At 38.1% G+C, this 15,172-nt stretch overlaps 3 protein-coding genes across 12 annotated transcripts in view; 2 read left to right on the top strand and 1 right to left on the bottom strand.

The window, feature by feature from the left end:
• mst (misato mitochondrial distribution and morphology regulator) overlaps positions 1-15,172 on the bottom strand; it is a 29,423-nt gene that overhangs the window by 1,966 nt on the left and 12,285 nt on the right. For 2 of the 7 annotated variants that reach the window (XM_087344326.1, XM_022063753.2), the window contains exons 8-10: positions 6,053-14,532; positions 4,232-4,421; positions 1,088-1,730 (exon numbers count right to left, since the gene is read on the bottom strand). In XM_087344326.1, coding sequence (XP_087200452.1) covers positions 14,324-14,532 — 209 coding nt within the window. In that variant the 3' untranslated portion in view covers positions 1,088-1,730; positions 4,232-4,421; positions 6,053-14,323. Of the gene's footprint in view, positions 1-1,087; positions 1,731-4,231; positions 4,422-6,052; positions 14,533-15,172 lie in introns of those variants that run through there. The other 5 variants (XM_087344327.1, XM_087344332.1, XM_087344328.1 and 2 more) reach the window with 4 other exon arrangements.
• LOC110829730 (uncharacterized) lies at positions 21-3,726 on the top strand. The gene is made up of 4 exons (XM_022063756.2): positions 21-187; positions 1,209-1,432; positions 1,979-2,019; positions 2,347-3,726. The coding sequence occupies exons 1-4, from the start codon at positions 21-23 to the stop codon at positions 3,295-3,297; spliced, it is 1,383 nt and encodes a 460-aa protein (XP_021919448.1). The 3' UTR covers positions 3,298-3,726.
• LOC110829734 (N-acetylneuraminate lyase) lies at positions 5,373-12,997 on the top strand. 4 transcript variants are annotated; one of them, XM_022063765.2, is made up of 8 exons: positions 5,373-5,448; positions 7,259-7,314; positions 7,444-7,520; positions 8,629-8,774; positions 9,307-9,475; positions 10,361-10,506; positions 11,713-11,884; positions 12,686-12,997. In XM_022063765.2, the coding sequence occupies exons 2-8, from the start codon at positions 7,280-7,282 to the stop codon at positions 12,826-12,828; spliced, it is 888 nt and encodes a 295-aa protein (XP_021919457.1). In that variant the 5' UTR covers positions 5,373-5,448; positions 7,259-7,279; the 3' UTR covers positions 12,829-12,997. The 4 variants fall into 4 exon arrangements, with proteins under 4 accessions (XP_021919457.1, XP_021919455.1, XP_021919458.1 ...); XM_022063763.2 differs by lacking the exon at positions 5,373-5,448 and adding an exon at positions 5,821-5,953; XM_022063762.2 differs by lacking the exon at positions 5,373-5,448 and adding an exon at positions 6,291-6,329.

Raw genomic sequence — 15,172 nt, 5'->3', positions numbered from 1 at the left:
GGTAGAGAGTTTGTGACAGGATGACTTCTGCGACCGATAAACCAGAGACAGTCGTCAGCGGCGAGGAATTTCGATGTTTTGTCTGCGATATTGCTGTTACAGGAAGATACTATACACTAGCTACATGTCGTACCCAAAGCACCAAAATACGGCTTATAGAAAAGTTAGGTCAGCTCGTTGGAGAAAGGTATACTAAAGATATACCGTATTTCATATTTTATTCTCATGCCTCTATTGTATAAGTTGCTGTTGCGATTGTTTATATAAGGTATACAGAATATGCAGCTACAGTCCCAACATAGGGCGTTTCTGCCATTTTGAATTCGGTTGGCTAGTAATTTCACTAAACAGCTAGCATGTTATGAAGTGTTACACAGGGTCTCAAACTTAGCAGTCTTTTGTAAACATGGTAATGAATCTGTGGGTTCCTTAAAACAGTAACTTCTTTACTATCTAAGCATAGGTCTTAAGCTCTATGGAGATTATTCATTTTGAGCCATAGGTTATGGAAGAATTTTGGTAATCAGTATAGAATTTAGTGAGTAAAGAACCGTGACACTATATAAAAAACTTTTGTGCCACCTATGCCATGGAAAGTGCTTTTGCATTAACAATATACAGGAATTCATTCAACAATATAGTTATGGAATTAAAAGAAAGGGATTTTGATTGTGGTTTTCTGTGCTGTGATGTCACAACCAACATTACAGTGGATTACGCAGTTCAGGCTTGACACTTATTATATAATTGAGATTTGGATAGCAGTCACTCTCACCGAAAGATCAAACACTATTTAAATTATATTTATAGTTTGGTTCTGCACTTCATGAAAACAAATCACTTTGTCATTACAAAGTTCAAAAAAGTTAGTTTATTCAGAGAACCAATGGAAACCCGTAACTGTGTGGGTGACATGCCAGGTTACTGAACACGAACACAAAGGTTTAAATACTTCTGAGTCCGAAAGCCAGAAGAAAAACAGAGTAGATTTTTATGTACTGCCTGTCTGCTTTTCACATTACAGAGATTAAGGGAAGTAATGTAGGTGTTGATTCTCATGGTTCATGGTATTTATTTTCTTTGTAAATATTGTCTGAAGATGTGGTGATTTTATTTCATTCTCAGGTTGTGAAAATGTACAATTTCTTATGTGTCCTAAGTTTAATCAGTCTCATTATATATTATAATTCTCTACTCTTGCATGACAGGTACATGGTTGTTATATCAGAAGATGATATAATTTGCCGTGGATGTGCCAATCTTATGAATACACTGGATCGGCTGGAGACAGAAATGGGTTCAGTACGGAATGTAGTCCTACGCTTCCTAGAGAAAAAGTATGCCTTGGAAGAAGGAGAATTGTTGAATAATAAGATGACAGGTTTCTGTCCACCTCCACAAATAACATCACACAACACGTCACTTGTTCAAGGTCAGTTGACTTATGACAGAATTCACAGAGCTTCATTCTTTATTTTCTTCCTCTAGATAAATTGTTAACACCCTGGCTTCCTATTCAAGAGGTCCTGGGTTCAAATCACAGCCCAGAGGCCAGCTGTGCTGACATGTTCTGTGTTATTCTGCAGTCCCTCCAGGAATATACATTGATTGAGGCTGTGACTTCTTGCTTCCATTCTCTTCCACCTCATTATTCATTAACCATACTGTCATATAATGCTGTATTGTCTGTGATGCTGACGGTGTCCATAAATTAACCACAAATATAAATTCTGAAATAAATGTCCCATTTACTAATACTTGCGTATAAATATAATTTTGGTAAAGATTTGACACCAACACAGAAGGAAACCTTACGTGGCTGAAATGTTCCACTAAATTGAGGAATATAAATGGGAATTCATGTACAGTTTCCAGAAAACGAACTTGCTCAAACTGACATGTAGAAGTAAAGTGTTATAAAACTATACACACACATACATGCATGTTGTAATGATTGTGTTCACATTCTGTCTTACAGGTTCGAAGTCCAGGCCAAATGCAAGTGTGGAAAATTTCATGGTAATATCAGTCCACTTATTACATTACTTTGTGTATCTAGAAGACATAACAAGCATCTGGGCAGTTTAGTTCATAGCTTCCCTGCTTCATATTCATAAATGTCCTACTTGTCTCAGTTTAGGATCTTGTTCCAGCTCAGTTTTTTCTTGTGTTTCCTCAGTCCCTTTAGAAACATGCCAAGACAGTATCTTAAAAGTGACCGTAACAACTTCATTCGAAACCCATTGATGCAAAATAAATTATGCAAGTGATAAAGTGTTAAATAAGCCAAGAAACTTAATTCATTAATGGACTTAAGCATTCATGGCTGCTTTACTTTGTTTTCAGTCTCGAAAGAGAAAGGCTGCACTTTCTGACTTGAAAAATGAACAGGAGAACAGTCTGCCAAGCTCAAATAGCAAGACTCAGAAGACTGACCCCAAGTCTAATGTGTGGATGCAGTGTGACAAGTGTAAGTACACGACACACTATAATGCGTTCATGATTCATCATATACGCCAGCATATAAAGAAAAAGAATGTTACATGTGACTACTGCGGAGATGAGGTGCAGTCAGGAGGCAGCTGCACAAGACAGTGCAGTGTGAAAGGTAGCAATGCAGAAGGGAAGCAAACCAAACAAACTCCAAAGCAGTTTAAGAAATACTTGACTAAAGATAGCAATGAAGTCATGCATTGTGAGGGTTCTGACACTGCTGAATCTGAAACTGTGGAGATGATCACTGCAGAAATAAACGAGTTCAGGGACACTAACAGTCCAGATGTTGTTATTTCGACAGTACAGGCCACAGAGGCAGAACCTGGCAAGAACAGTGTTGCAGATGTGAGTATGTTACCTGCAGTGGAACCGGGCACAACAGCAATCATTATTGATCAGAGTCAGCAAAACAGCAAGTCCACAGAACTAACAAAAGCAGATGATGTAACTATCGAGGTCTCTAACACATCTCCTCATCATGAAGAGGGGAATGTGGAAGTGCAGTTGAATGATGTCGACGGATCCACACCAACTGCGATATGTGTTATGGATATGTCAGAGGATAGTTCTGCAGAACAACCCACATTGTTAACAGTGCAAAAGTTGGAAGAAGAAGGCAGTGCAGTATATGTGCAAGTTGTGGAAGTGGGCAAGACAGAGGAAGAGATAGAAGACTCAGGAAGCATTACCAAGCAGGTGCTGACTGTGTCAGAAGATGGCACTGTTGAGATGGTAGAGGTCATGTGGGATGAGATGGTTTCACCAGATGTGGGGACTGAACAGGACATAGGTTTTGGATGACATTCCATGACTTGAGTTCAGTATTTTTTATTGTTTGAAGTTTCAGAAATAGCTATTCATTAGCCCTATGTCTCTCATTGATTACATTTTGTTTTTCTGAAAAAGCTGAGAAAAACTTTTTAATTTCTGAGTTACTAAGTTACAGATCACATGATAATGAAAGATGCTGATTTAGTTATTTGTTAATTTATCTATATTCCGAATGGCAGTGAACCTTATTTAAAAAGTAATAAGTGGAAAAATATTGCTGTCTTACTATTCAGTTAATTGCAACATGTGGCAGTACGTTGTGTTATTCATTCCAGGTATTTATTTTATGGCCATAAAGCTTGTGTTATTTACAGTTCTGTAATAACCTTGTTGGTTTGTAACAAACCTTATGCATTGTATGATTATCTGGTTTCAATTATATGAATACTTTGTTGTAAATTTTGTAATCTAGTATGTATTTGTAAATTTACAAAACATGTCATACCCTGAGGATGGAGAGAAGAACAGCATTGATATCTGTCTTGAAACCTCAGATCTCTTGTCAGTTTAGTTTCAGATACATTTCATATCAGTTTCATGGTTATGATTCTTTAATGCTACAGTGCTGTAACTCATGCAGCAGAGTCCTTAAGAAGCTCAGCTTGTCAAAGAATTCCCTCCCTACTAATTATGGAAGCTTCATTGCCATGTTTACATCATCCTACCATGTGTCCCTATCCTATGCCACATGAACCCATTGATATTTCCAATATAAAATTCACTTAAATAGAGAAATTATCGCGACAGATCGTGTCATAAATAAGGTAATAGTTCCCTTCATGTTGTTTTGTATACCTAAAAGTAGATTCCAATTGAACAAATGTATTCTTTCCTGCTGAATCTCTGACAGGCAAGTATGAAAAAAATATGAAGTAATATATGTTTTAAAGGAGTGAAGTCATACCTGGAGATGCATTACCAAGACATTTCTTGTAGGTGTCAAGTTATGCAGTAATTCAGAATTTGAAGGTAATGAGGAAAACCACATCTGCCACGAGATCACCTGCCTTAATGCTGAGTACAAAGCACAAGTGTCTGTCAAGCTTCTTGGGGGCATCCGGGTGGAATCAGGTTTTAAAGTCCAACAACAGTACCTAAAGAGAAAGTCGCATAGATTAAAATCTTTTCACATGTTTTATTTTATATAATGAGGAGTTGTTAGCCCCAAGCTGGAGGACTACCCCTTGTTGGCTGTTTGTGACTCCTTCTTCATTATATTAGCAACTACTCTCGATATCTGGAGGCCTCCTCCGTCTACAACCTCCGGAAGAATGTTGTACTCTAGCCTGTAAGGTAAAGGTGTCCCTGGTGCTTATAGAAGCACCCCATGAAGACAGAGGAGTGATGTACAGTTTCACATATTCTTAACCTTGGTGCTAATTGAACTTAAGTGTTTAGTTTAATGTTCCAGCCACTTTATCCCCAAAGAAAAGAGGAATTGTATGCCAATGGATAGGAGGCTGGGTGAGCCCCAGAACCAGTCTGCAGTTTGTGATGACAATAAAATTCCAGTCCTGCCATACCAGAAATTGCACTGTCATTCATCCTGTAGCATCATCACTACTGACCCCTGTACTTATATATTTTTTTCCTTTCAAAAAACAAGTGAGCTAATTCAGAAACTTTTAGAATATACCATTAGGGAGGCCCATGAAGTGAATGGAACATACCAGCATCTGTTCTAAGCTAATGATGTTAATTTACTACCCCAAAACTCAACCAAGTATATGTTTTTGGCTTGTTACATCTCATATGAAGACACTTATTACAAAACATTACCATTGTCACCAATGAAACGCATCACTACAAAGTAATGTTGTATAATGAAGTTGTGCAGATGGAACTGACATTAAGCTGAATAAAATAAACACAATCTGAATTTTTCCATGTTAATTTATAATTTGTACTTTTCACCAAATATTATTTTGCCAATCAGTCTGAAGATGAAATGGGCGAAAGCAGTTACATGCATAAAAATAGCAAATACATGTAAAATTGTAAGATGATGGCCACCTTCATACTCCCTGGTGTGATGCTGAAATCTTGCATATAAAATTTTAGTTGGAAGAGGGCACATAGTAGGTCCACGTGCAGATAGTTAACGTGAACTGTTGAACACAGGTAAAATGTATTTTCTGCAGATTCAGAAAACATAACCGAATTACTTGTGAGCCCCTTTCCAGTAAGGAATGGAGTTTTAAAATTTGGCTCTGAGAGTTGTGATTAAAATGTTATTTTCGGGAACTTCCAACTCCTGCACGGAGAGTTAAAGGAAACTCGGCATAATTATTTATTTACTTTCATCGGCATCTTGGTGCATACTTCGGGTAAATTTTACTTCCCGACTGATAGCATTTAAATATATTTCCCGAGCACATCACGATATCTTTCCTTCTGTTCCAGTCTTCTATTAAGGCAAATAAAATTTATCTTAATTAGTTGATATGATAAATTACAAAGTACCAACAGATATAAATAAAGCTGGCGGATATTACGTACACAATGCAGTAAACAACGTGTACATACCAACATCAGCTCTAGCTCGTGATAAAAAAGCAGTACCCGTCAAATCACAAGACTTAGATTTAGTTTGTAGGTGATCACTGTAGTGAAAATAAAAACAATGGTAAGTGGAATACGTAATTTCACTATTGTCTTAGGAAGAGACCAGGCATTTGGAAATTACAGACCAGTGAAAACTTATAGGGAAATTAAAATTACATACCAATCCAGAAACATGTTTACTCGAGACCATGGATCACATACGTCTGAAGACTTCATGCGCACATACACAACAGCTTCTTATGTTTCCATAGCAACATAAAAAAATATGTTCTGAGACTTCAAAGTGGAGTCCTTTAAGAATAAATCGGGTTTTGTACCACAATCATAAACTCATCATGCCGAAAGCTACATGCAGCAAAAACGATGTATTAGACACGAGCGCGGTATATTTCAATTGGTGATGTTGGTCGTCGATGATTGAAGCACGTTCATTTACTGTTAGTTTTTATGGGAATATTTATTTGGTGAAATTGCAGGTGTCTTACCAAATAGCGTTTGGGGACACCTTACAATAATCCACAACCACTTTTACATCCTTTCAAACTGATTATTATCATATGGTTCAGATCCATATTGGAGACTTACTGAATGCAGCTTCTGAAATTTCTTTCCCCTTGCAGTAGATATTTCTCAGAATTCTCTGTTTTTTCTGGAATCACTCCTTTGAAATGACCCCTGCTGTGTGGTCATGATAAAGTATTAAATGTACCTTGTACTGCTGTAATTCTGGCTGGGTTGCTCAGTCAAATGATATGGGTATAATATCTTACCTCAACATGGTATTTTCATGTTGTGTACCCAATGTATCTGTCCACTACTTTCATTCCCTTAGATTTGGTACCTGAAATAATGCTGCAAGATATAGAGTTTCTGAACTGTAAATGTATAATTGGTATACATTTCAGTTTCATTATTATTCATAACTGGATGGCTTACAGAACCAGAAGGTTCATCACCAAATTTAACCAAAGCCCTCCACTGGTCCAACAAAATCCAGTTGCCTTCACATTATTATTATTATTATTCGTAACAAAAAGTAAACTTTTTGATACATGGGTCAGTAATGTCTGAACACAATGCTGCCTCCCCCCCCAATTAAAATACTTCTGAAAACTGTTATGACTCAGATAATCAGTTGACTCAGTAACACAACTGCACTACCAATGAACATTGTGTCACTTAACCTATATTGTAAAAGTGATGTTTCCTCTGCTACAGATGTCAATGTTATACTAACATGGAGGGGAGGTTAACATTAACATCCGTAAGGCTGTATCTTGTTCTGCATTCAGCTCTGCTTGTGAGTGACAATTGCTTTAAGTTATCACTATGTTAAATATTAAATTACATTTATTTTCTCTTCTAGAAATTCTTATTTCGAGGTCTAATGGCACCTGTTCTAACACCATATTCAAATGATGGGTATGTAGTTCCTGAAGAGAAGTAAAGATTGCAACTTATTTCTTGTTCTTTGGTTCTTTAGTCATGAAAGAGGGTGCAGGATTCAACTGCAGTGCATCTGTAGTTTTAAAGTTACATTTTAACTTTCAGGTTATTCAGCATACAAGAGGATATTATTCCAAAGTATGCAAAGTATCTGTCAAGTATAGGAATCCATGCAGTTTTGGGTAAGTTTCCTTGCATGTTGTTTAGTCATTTGTCAAAAAGTTGACTTACAGTACAAAGTACGTGTTTGAAAGGCAATGAGTTTCTATTCATTTTACTGTGTTGTCCTCACCATAACAACAGCCTGCCTAATAATACACAAAGAGTAATCCAATTTAACCAAAACAAAAGAATGAAGTTGAGCTGCTGAAGTATTTGTCTTGCCCATATGAACAACACAGTTTGCTATTCCAGAAAGTATAGAGCAAGCAGGAAGGAAAGTACTGTAAATGATTAATATTGTTATGTGTCTCCTTCAGTGTTGACTGATTCTTATAATTTAATATCATTTCATCTAATGCTGATACAATAATTTGAAGGGTGAAAAAAATTAAATAATAATCAGTGATCATTTGTACTCTTCTCCTAGAACTGTTAGGATGATTAATTCTAGAATTAGTTCAGTGCAAATGAGAACTGTATAAAATCTGTAGCCAGAAAGGCTTGAGGTAAGAGACTGACTGGGAGGTCTATGGATTATTTAATGATGCTGTCTGTAACAGACTATACAGCATCGAATGATAGGCTGACTAACGAATAATGAACTGGAAAGGATGTGGAAGAACACAATCATGGCCTAATTTTAAGTACCATCATAGCATTTGCCTGGATGGACTGAGGAAAACCATGAAAGACCTCAGTCAAGATAGCTCATCTCCAGGCCAAGATCTGAACCCAGGATCTTCTGAGTATGAAGGTGGAGTGCTAATCAATCAGCCACAACATCTGGTCACAGGGAAGGACAATATTGAAATGGGTCCAGGAGAAACAGAGATTAAAGGTGTGGACTAAATTGAATTGACTTGGGACAATAACCAATGGCAAAGTTTTGGAAATACAGTGCTAAATCTGAAGGTTCCAAGTAATTTGTTTACCAGATAAAGCAACTAAGAACCATTGTGTTAGCTAGTTCATGCAATTTGTTAGAAGAGGCTGGGTGGTAGACTGGAGACAAGCAAGAACTCTGGTGTGGAAACATCATAAAGGACTATGATAAACACACAGTAGCAACACTGAAACAGACTGCAGTGACATGGGTGCCTCATGTTAACAAGATGCTTACAATTCCAGTTAATGGGACAAGCGGGGAGGGAATGTCCATGACGGTGGATGAGAGGAAAGCTGTAACAGAAGCGTGGGCTATGGCTGTGAAAGAGACGAAACAGATTCTGATGGTTCAAGTTGGAGGTGCTTGTCTCAAGGATGTGCAGGAGTTGGTAAATTTCACACAAATTCTACTTACACAGAGTTAGAAATTCTCTTCACTTCTATTTTGTTAAATATTCTCTAAAGTGGAAATATTTTCATATGAAAGATGTAGATGTAAATGAAAACTGCATTTTATGTTGTGTACAAATCTTTTTGTGCATTGAGTCTGCTTTGAGCTTCATGTAAACATGGGGTGTATATTTTATTTACACAGACTGATACTAAATTACAGCCAGACCCCAGTATCATCAAAATATAGTCATGAGGCTCAGACATAAAACAAGTGGAGAGGCAGACTTGAGCTATTCATTACGCATTCATTTTGTGGTCTATTCAAAGAGGACATTAAGAAGTCAGAAGTAACCACAGTTAAGATAGCACCAACTTTTGTACCAGTCTTATGAATTATCCTTTTCTCCATATCCCACATTACTGAAACACCGAGTGACTGAAACTTCTTACGCATTTTGAAACATTTAAGAATGTGGAACAGCCAAGTTTTGCTTCAGAACTGCTGAGACAGAGTGCCAATGTTTGCAGGCAGCTCATGCTGAGAGTCTTGGCAGTGATGCCCTCCTGTGCTTGCCCGAATTGTTCAACAAACCTCAGACGGTGGATGAGCTGGTGAAGTACCTGACATACGTAGGACAGGCAGCTCCCAAGACACCCCTTCTGTACTACCACATTCCTTCATACACTGGAATTAAAGGTAGGTATTGCATGCAGGGATAAGTGGCAATAACAATATGGACCATCTACATCATCATGATGTTTCCACCAGTATGGGTCATCTAATGACAAGGCCTTCTGATCATTCTTCTGTGTCCTCCAATAAATGTTACTCTTCTATTTATGTAGACTTTTCCTGTTATGTTTTGTTTATCTTCTGTCACTTCGTCTTACCACCATCTTAATGAAAACATACCCATCTCATATTCAAGAGGTCCTGGATTCAAATCTTAGCCTGGGGGACCTGCTTCTGTGACAGATTTGTTATGGGTTTCCTTAGTCCTGCCAGATAGAACCTGTGACAATACCTAAAATATGCCATGACTGCTTCATAGTCATTCTTATTTTATATCTATGTAACTGAAAAAGTATCATTAAACAATAAATTAATTATTCAATCCAAACTGTCCTGGTTTTAACCACTCCCATGCTTACATTTCATAAACATTGAGTTAAATAAACTTGGTGCCATGAGTGATCTTACATGACACTAGCAGTTCTATATTTGTCATCATTCTTCTTAGAAGCTCTCAAAGGAATCCTACCATCATCCATTTCTTATTTTTACTAATGTTTTATTTGTTTATAATTCCTCAATTATGTGAAAGGTTAAGGAATCCATTCCTATGGTGAGAACAACCACATGGCAGGATTCTGTTTGCTCCACATGAAAAGCCAGCAGAGGAGACCTGCAACTGAATGTGGGACTCAAACCATTGTGTGGATCTGATCCAGTGCACATTCACAAAGCTTTTATTTTATCTGTATGTGCCTAGTCTTGAGGCACAGAAATGAGGTGCCTCATCCCTAGACAACAAGGTCCTGCCTTGTATCTGAGCAGTAATTAGCTTCACTGTTTGTGTAGTGAGCATGCCACAGTTCCTAGCCGCTGCTGCCCATAACATCCCTACATTTGCTGGAGCAAAATACACTGACAACAACCTGGAGGAAGGAACCCAGTGCTTAGCAGTGGAAAATGGGACCCTTAGCTTTTTTCTAGGTTGTGATCATGTATGTATACTAAAATATTAGAAAGAAAACATTAGCTGTCAATAATACATTTATATACACTGATTATACTGTGTCTTAGTAAGGAGGTTGGTCTTGAAACAAACACAGTAAGCACTAAGTATTCACGTGTTTGTGCCTCATCGCCACATACGAAACAGAAGCAAGTTCAAGTATTTGATAATGACAGTGAAATTCGTGATGGAACTAGATTAAATTCAGGAAATAGTTACTACTAATATCAATATCTTGTTTCACCTCAAAACCTAGATATCAAATGTATAAAACTATATTCTTACTCATTGCTTTGTATGGTGTGTCTTCTAGTCTTAAGGAAGAACATACACTGAGGATGCCTAAGAACAAAGAATTATGGGCAATAAGAGTGAGAGGAAGTAACAGAAGGCTGGAGAAAGCTGCATAATTTTTATCTTTCACCTAATACTGTTAGTGTGATTAATTGAATAAGAACAAGATGGTTGGTGAGACGCAGAACACATACAAAATTTTAGTTTTAAAACTGCATGGGAAAATGTCCTAGAAGACCAGAAATGGTGTGTGATATTGCAAAATGAATTTATATGGCTCACGATTGGGTCAGAAGGTGACTTGTGTGATGACTACACATTCTTGTAAAAGCTTAATACCTGTGAACTGCTAGAGGAAGATCCTATAACATGAGGTCAGTCTAGAATTAACACTCCTGTAACAAAGTCAAACTTAACAGTGTTTACTTTGAATCACTGGACACACTTCATTTAAACCCCCCAAATTTCTTGTGAAATTGTCATCCATGTGGAATTCAAACCATCATTTGCTAATGATTCTGCAGTGTCTGTGTATTCTGGTATGGAATCACTTTTCAAATCTTGTCATGCAGGTTTTTATAGTGTCCAATGAGACAAGAGAATAACTGTGCACAATGAATGGGAAGTAAGTGGTTCTGGCACAGTTAAGACACAGACTGAGGAAAACCATTAAACATTCAGTTAGAATAGCTAGTGCCATACATTATCTCTATTCAAACTGGATATCTCAAGATGATCAGATTTGTTCCATCCAACTGCCTGAGCTACTTGGCAGAGTATCAGTTACTCAGCTGACCAAGAAGTTCTTTGTATTTACGAAACCTAAAGGATCACCACTGACTGTGGTTTGACTCACTTCATTTCAAACTATGCAATAAACATGATTTCTTTCTGTGTTCAGGTTCTAGCTGGAGCTTTCACACTGGGTTTTGACTCAGCAATTGCTACAAGCCTTAACATGCTTCCAAGCCCAAGTATCAAAATACTAGCAGCAGTGAAAAACAATCACTCCAGTGAAGCACTGCAGGAGCAGAGGAAGCTATCAAAAGCCATAAATGTCATAACTCGTAATGGTAAGTACCTTAGGGACTGAATATATTACCATCACTTAACAAAACTTGTCAGCTGCATACATCATGCGATAAAGATGACTGTGAATGAAAGGCAAGGAATCCACTGCAATGTAATCTCAGCATCTGCCTGGAGAGACTGAGGAAAACAATAGAAAATCTCAGTCAAGAAAGTCAACCAGGAATTCAGGATCTACCATATATAAAGCATGAGTATCAACTTCTCTCCTCTTAGGATAATGGAACCAGATTTTGCATCAATATTTTAGGCATTGCTTATGTTACCTTTTCTATGGAGCGACTGTAAAAACACACCAAGTTAGTAGCAATAAAATGCTGATCTCCTATTTATCATGAGTTGAGGAAGTTTTTGTAAGGGTAGTTCATGTCATATCTCTGTTCCTTACAGCATAACTACAGGAAGTCAAAAAATCAGTAAAATAATACAGTTTAGCCTAAGTGTTTTGGAGTAATTAGGTCTATATGGTGGTAAGCTGTGATATGAGACATTAAGAATTCAATTTTCTACAACTGTCAGCTCATTGTGAATTAGGCTTTTCACTTGCTGCACCTATTCCTTATTTAAGCTTATATCCACTTCACAGACAGTGTGAATGAAGTAACAGATTCAGGCATTAATAAGTAATAGAGTATGAGTGTTTTGGATTAGTGTAGAACATAAAATTGAATAAAGTAAACATGCACACATTCAGGTTGAAATGGCAGTCACACAGTGTCAGCAATTAGTAAAAGGGTTTATACTGAAACTGAACAAATTTGTAACCAACAAAATGTCTTCTACAGGAGGCTGGGTGTCGACTATGAAAGCTGCAATGAGTCTGATGACCCCAATTAATGTGGGCCCTCCACGACCACCCCTCACCCCTCTCATTGATAAACAAATAGATCAGCTGAAGAAGGATTTGACAGCCTTGCAATTACTGTAGTCACCCATACAGTTTTACTGTCCACAGATGAAAGAACCGAACCACTGAAACTATAGCCTGTGTATAAAATGAAGGTCTAATCACATGGCACATATTTGAAACTGTTTTATGTATTTAAATGTATCTTGGTATTGGAGATCCACATTAAATGCTGGAATATGAATTTAAATTTGGTGTATACTTAATTACGATGTCAAACTTCTGTAAAAGATTTTTATATGCTGAATATTTAATTAAATGTGTATTTCATAAATAAACCAAATGTCAGATCAGATTTATCCTTCTACAGAGTTTGGTACCTGTTCAGTTCCAATATATGAACTTAAAGCTACATACACGCATTTCCTCTGTCAATGAACCAATTCAGTCAGCACAGCAGACTATAATTCAAACATGTAGTAGCTTCAAAAAAAGTTCCATGACAGAAGCAAATACATTGGCGCACACACTGTTCATGAAATTTGAGGTTTCAATGGCAGTGAGGATGCTGATGTTCTTGTTCTGGGTTTTGATACTGTGTAGACTCATTGGTAGATGCAAACGTTTTGGAAAAACATACTGGAGAAAGTATGTTTCACTACATAGCGCCAAAACCCAGAACATCATCAATTCATGGAATTGCTCACTTACCATTCGACTAGTGGATGTGACAGGTCCCAGAAGTGAACAAAGTTGAGCAAGGAGATCAAAGGGGCTATATCGATCAGTTTCAGCAGCCTGCGACACTGTAGGACAACTGAAATGTGACAGCAGTAGTTGTGTGGCATGACTGTTGTAAGATGGTATAGATGATTGTAGAGAAAATCAGAATTTCAGTTGGTAGTTACCCCACCATAGATATGAAGATGCACTGCATCCATCAGCGCTAAGAATGTTGAAAGTTCCAACAGGATCCCCAGAAAGACAGGGCATCAGAAACCCTTTTCCAGCTGCAGGGCATAATGCACAATAAGTTTATTTCTAACGGTGTTATAGTCAACACGAAGATGCCCACCCATCTACAGGAGGTAATTCCTCAAATATGGGCAGCCGAACACTTGATGTTCCTGCATGACAAAGCCCCAGCACATCAATTTTTGCATGTGCACCAACTCACCAAGCACAATCTTGTGATGCTTCCCAATCATGCTTCCATGGATGAAGTATGAGCTGTAGGGATGGTACTTCAAGAATGCATTCGAGATTCAGATGGCTTTGAAGAATGTACTGTTGGAGGTCACTCACGGTTACTTCCAGAAATGTTTCAAACTGTATGAATGCTTTATAGCTGCTGCACAGCTACATTTTGAATGCAACAACATCAAAGTACTGGTTAGTGCCTCCAGATTCAAGACATGGCTCTGGTCATGGAATGCTTTGAATGTGCCACATATAAGTTTCTGCTTATCTTTCACACAAAGTTCTCTTTTGTGTTATCAAATATCTATGAACCAGCAAACTATGTAAACATTACAAAACATCACATATATCTCCAGACCTGTGGCAGTCACTCACATTATACATCAAACTCTTCATTATAGCACTCGCGTAAAAGAGCCAGGTGGTTAAGGCATTCTTCATATTCATCCTCCTCCAGTCCAGAATTACAAAAGCAATGGAAACGTTTCAGCTGGAGTTTCCTCACTTCCATATTCAGTGCCGCCAACATATCACCTACACTGCGGCAACTGTGAAGTCCTGCAATTGCTGGCACTGAGTAAACACCTGTTCAACAAGGAAAAATGCCACCACAGTTAGGTAGCTGTTATCAGAGAACTGTAAGAGTGGTCAAATGAAACTTCTGGTAATTGTATATCTATATTCATAAAAGCTACATTAATGTTTGTGGGTGGGTGGGCAGGTTTGCTTTGTACTCACTGATGAGATATTTAAATGGATGTTGATCTTGGGAAGAACACTGGATGGAAACATCAACAGATGAAATAATGTACGAGGCGCGTCCACAAAGTAAGTTTCCCACTCGTCCCACAGCTAGCAAACCTTATATTGCGCGAAGCGACTGTGCGTACGTGATAGAGCAATGACGTAGCATGGCGCATGCACTAACGGTACTTCCCGCGTTCTCACAGTAGCATCGTTACAGCTGTTGAAGATGGAGGTTCTTATTCCAGCTCCCGCCGACTGTGAAGTGCGGTCAGTGATAACGCTAGGCCGCACACGGCTCGACGGACAGCAAGTCTCCTGCAGGAGTTCAGCTGAGAGGTGTTTAATCATTCACCCTACAGCCCGGACCTCGCTCCCAGTGATTTCCATCTTTTCCTACACCTCAAGAAATTCCTGTCCGGTCAGCGTCAGCGTTTTGAGAATGACAGAGAGGCGGAGATGGTTTTCACACAGTGGTTCC

Source organism: Zootermopsis nevadensis, unplaced genomic scaffold (genome assembly GCF_977971745.1).
Source record: "Zootermopsis nevadensis isolate Lab colony 2312 unplaced genomic scaffold, Znev_1.0 Znev_ptg000007l, whole genome shotgun sequence".
NCBI lineage: Eukaryota > Metazoa > Arthropoda > Insecta > Blattodea > Termopsidae > Zootermopsis > Zootermopsis nevadensis.
Note: the sequence above shows the minus strand (reverse complement) of the source record. Positions and strands in the feature narration are given on the sequence as shown.

Excerpts from the sequence above, each read along its gene's own strand:
- LOC110829730 (XM_022063756.2), top strand. The coding sequence starts at position 21 with ATGACTTCTGCGACCGATAAACCAGAGACAGTCGTCAGCGGCGAGGAA. Across the intron at positions 188-1,208 it reads GGTCAGCTCGTTGGAGAAAG|GTACATGGTTGTTATATCAG; the intron begins GTATACTAAAGA and ends CTTGCATGACAG. Across the intron at positions 2,020-2,346 it reads CAAGTGTGGAAAATTTCATG|TCTCGAAAGAGAAAGGCTGC; the intron begins GTAATATCAGTC and ends CTTTGTTTTCAG.
- LOC110829734 (XM_022063762.2), top strand. The coding sequence starts at position 6,306 with ATGATTGAAGCACGTTCATTTACT. Across the intron at positions 6,330-7,258 it reads TTGAAGCACGTTCATTTACT|AAATTCTTATTTCGAGGTCT; the intron begins GTTAGTTTTTAT and ends TTTCTCTTCTAG. Across the intron at positions 7,521-8,628 it reads AGGAATCCATGCAGTTTTGG|TTAATGGGACAAGCGGGGAG; the intron begins GTAAGTTTCCTT and ends TTACAATTCCAG.